Source organism: Lolium perenne, chromosome 1 (genome assembly GCF_019359855.2).
Source record: "Lolium perenne isolate Kyuss_39 chromosome 1, Kyuss_2.0, whole genome shotgun sequence".
NCBI lineage: Eukaryota > Viridiplantae > Streptophyta > Magnoliopsida > Poales > Poaceae > Lolium > Lolium perenne.
This window is the reverse complement of record NC_067244.2, coordinates 149,469,112-149,472,808: the sequence shown is the minus strand read 5'-3', so window position 1 is coordinate 149,472,808 and position 3,697 is coordinate 149,469,112. Positions and strand designations below refer to the sequence as shown.

Sequence of the window (3,697 nt, the reverse complement as noted above, 5' to 3'; positions counted from 1 at the left end):
CGCCACCCGAGACCTCTCCTACCCCTTCCACGCACCGTCACTTCAGGCCGACCACCGTTTTCCACCGGCTCGCGAGTGACGGGACGAGGAGACCACCGGGAGGCGCCACGCGCGTCCAGTCCCGTCGACGGGCAAGGCGATGGATGGATCGATCGCCGTCGCGGCGGCCGCGGGCGTCTTCTGCCGCGGGGCCGGCGGGGGAAAACGACCCGGAGCTAGCGTGGCAAATGCCTGCTTCGCTTTGTCCTCGTGGGTGATGATCGGTGCGAATCTCGGGTCCAGATAACGCTGGACTTCCGTTGGAGCTGCAGCTCCTTGTGGTTGGGGTCTTGGGGACGCTTGCTTCTCAAGCAGACCTGCCCCATGTGGGAGCATGGCGATGCCGCGCGCTGTTCGAGGGGCTGGTAGGGCTTCCAACTATTGGCAGGCAGGCAGGCAGTTTGGCAGCTGCTCCTCATGATTGAGATCATTTTTCAATCGATTCATCGATCGGGCCGGTTCGGCTAGCCGTTGACTTGCTGGTGAGTGGGAACCGGACAACAGGCCTGCGTTTGCGCTAATTTTGCTTAAAGTGAACGGTAAAATGTTAAATGTTTCTAAGGACATCTCGAACGTGTCCACAAGAATCAGATAGATAATGTGTTTAATTTAGAGTACTTTGTTTGGGTGGCCAGCGAACATGCATGAACAGATTGGCATACTCTTGTTTGTTTGGGTAGCACGTTGTACCCAACGCAGCTACCTAAATTTTTTTTTTCATTTAAAACCCAATCTATATTAAATTAGACTTCATTTGATTAATTAAACGTGTCTTGGCCAGGTGGGGCCACTAGTCGAGGGCCACGGCCTCAATGGCGGCTCCTGGTCTTTGTCCTCCTCCGTAGTTGAGGTCGGTGGTGCTGGCGTTGGCGGCAGACAAACCGTCTCGTCCTCGAGGACCTTCTCTTTGAGCGACAAGCAATAGCAGGCGGAGTAGGCAGCGTCCTCCTCCACTCGCGTCGGCTCCAGTGCCACCGCCCAAGAGGCGAAATGGGTGTGATGTCGTGCGGTCCCAGTGGAGAAACCCTTCCACATACGCAGGGTCGTCGCGCAGGTCCAGTGGCACGTGGGGCGCAGCAGCGCTAAATCTCAATCCGATGCGCCCGGACAGATGAGGGGACTCACGGGATTGATACCCTATCAGGGTTCAGGTGTCCTACCGACACCTGGACAGATGAGGGGACTCACATGATCGATACCCTATCAGGGTTTAGGTGTCCGTCTGTCGGTAGGTGGACACCGCTCCATGACATTGCTGCTCTAGCCTCCCAGAACGTGTGCACCACCTCACTTGACACGTTCACGAGTTGCCCTACCCTTGTGGGATCAGGCAGAATGGCGCGACGGTCATTGGTTGCGCTCAAAGATGCCTTGTGGTACTTCTTCCCTCCCCCAAATCATCACTTCAGGGCCATTCTGGCTAGGGCTTGATGGTGTCGGCAACCGTAGTGGGGTAGTGGGAGTAGGGATAGGGTTGCGTGGGGACGACGATGCCATGGGCCCATTTAATAGGGCCACGAGGAGTCGATGTGCCGCCGACAACTGGGCTCGAAGAGGACGGACTAGAACAACATGTTTCTCTCATATCCGTGTGGACGCAAAGCAGATCCAAATTTAGGCGACGAATGAATCCTCGCCGACGGGCAGACAATACGCCTCGCCGCTTTGGGTACGACTTTTATGTGCTGCAATTCATTTAGACACGTGTGGATCAAATAAGTTGCGTCTTTGGAGATACTCTAAAACAGTACACACAGTATTCACGTTACTACACAAAACGAAAATTAGACGTCTCATACATATTTAAAATCTATGAACATTCCTACAGTAGTGTTTTTCTTTTTGGCGCGGGCCTATGGGGAATTTCCAGCGGAGTGCTGCCTAACGCGCGGGAAAATGCCACGAGAGCTTGGCAACGACGCTTACCACCCGTCCGCCATTAACAAACCCAACCTGCCGTTCGATACTACCACCTCCCTTTCGCTCCTCTCGCCACTCCTTTAATTCTACGGAAAAGGCCCCCTCCAACCACCGCCCGCCCGCCGCGGGACCGACGTGGGCGATGCTCCGGCACCCGCCGTGCTCGTCGCGGCGCCTCCTCCAGAGCGTCGACGCCCGCATCCCGGGCATCCCCCCGGCCGATCCCCCGTCCGGCGTCAGCTCCGATGTCGTCGTCATCCTCGCCGCCCTGCTCTGCGCGCTCATCTGCGTCGTCGGCCTCGTCGCCGTCGCCCGCTGCGCGCGCTCCCGCCGCAACTCCACCAACGCCGCCACCAACCACTCCACCACGTCCAGCAGCCCGGCCCACTCCGCGGCGGCCTTCGGCGGCGGTGGCGGGCACACCCACGCCACTCCTACTACTACCACAGGCGCGTCGGGGGCCAGCGTGACGACGACCGCCAGCAAGGGGCTCAAGAAGAAGGCGCTCAAGGCGCTGCCGAAGCTGGCCTACGCGGACGCGGTGGCCGCGGCGGCGGCGGCGAGGGGCGCCGCGGCGGGGGACGCGCAGGACGACGAGGGGATCCTCCCGGAGTGCGCCATCTGCCTGTCGGAGTTCGGCGAGCGGGAGGAGGTGCGCGTCATGCCGCAGTGCGGCCACGGCTTCCACGTCGCCTGCGTCGACACCTGGCTGCGCTCCAACTCCTCCTGCCCCTCCTGCCGCCGCCCCATCGTCCTCGACGACCCCGCGCCGCCCAAGCGCTGCCGCAAGTGCGACGACTTAATCCTCGAGGCGGCCGTCGCCGCCTCCTCCTCCTCCTCCTCGTCCGCCGGCGGCGGCCGCCGCGGCCGTGGGGGATTCTTGCCGTAGCAGTACAGTAGAGCTGTCATGTCCTCTGGCGGGTGGGTCCAGGTCGGCGTGGGTAGTTGAGCTGCTCCTTTCCCGGTGGCCCACATGTCAGTACTGCTGCAGTGAAGTTTTCTTCTAAAGCAACAATGGAAATGAGAATAATTAGAGCTTGCGATTCTTTCCTGTACTCTAACTTTTTGGGTCCTGCACTTGTACTACTCCAGTCTATATGGGCGTCGGGGGACATGACATCAGATACACTTCTTGTTGTAAAGAAAAATGTAAAGATTATGATGACCATGTTAAAACAAAATCCTACTGCTCCACTTATTGGTTTGCAGTTGCTGACAAGATGAAAACAACAATTTACATGTGGATCTGATAGGCCTGCTCCCCCAAAAGTGTACATGAAACTCGTGTCTGAAGATGTTGGTGGTGCGCAGACATATATATTAATTTAAAACATTGCGTTATCAATTAATTTAAAATAGTGCCCAGCTAATTAGAGAAAAATAGATACAAATAGGGTGGAGCCTACCCAAACACCGACACGACATAGTTGCAGCCACTCTTACCGACCGCATACAGATCACAAAAGGACGTCAACCACGCAAACACAACCAACTGTGATCTGCTCCACCAACTAACCGATCTTTCATAACTGGCGAAGAGAAGAAGTCACGCTTGTTATGGGAGGAACAGACCCGGGATGCTCCAACAGAGGTGAAGAAGTCTGCATCCACAAGATGATGCGGGAGAAGTAGGAACCGAAACCGCGACGACCAACGTCAAGAGTAATCTCATTGCCCATTAACACAAGGGTCAAACACACTCAAAGTTGCCGGACACTCAAAGACACCGCATGGACTT

At 56.8% G+C, this 3,697-nt stretch overlaps 1 protein-coding gene across 1 annotated transcript; it reads left to right on the top strand.

The window, feature by feature from the left end:
* Positions 1 to 1,986: 1,986 nt before the first annotated feature.
* Positions 1,987 to 3,204, top strand: LOC127307394 (uncharacterized). Its single transcript, XM_051338121.2, has one exon. The coding sequence runs from the start codon at positions 2,102 to 2,104 to the stop codon at positions 2,846 to 2,848; it is 747 nt and encodes a 248-aa protein (XP_051194081.1). The 5' UTR covers positions 1,987 to 2,101; the 3' UTR covers positions 2,849 to 3,204.
* The last annotated feature ends 493 nt before the right edge of the window (positions 3,205 to 3,697 follow it).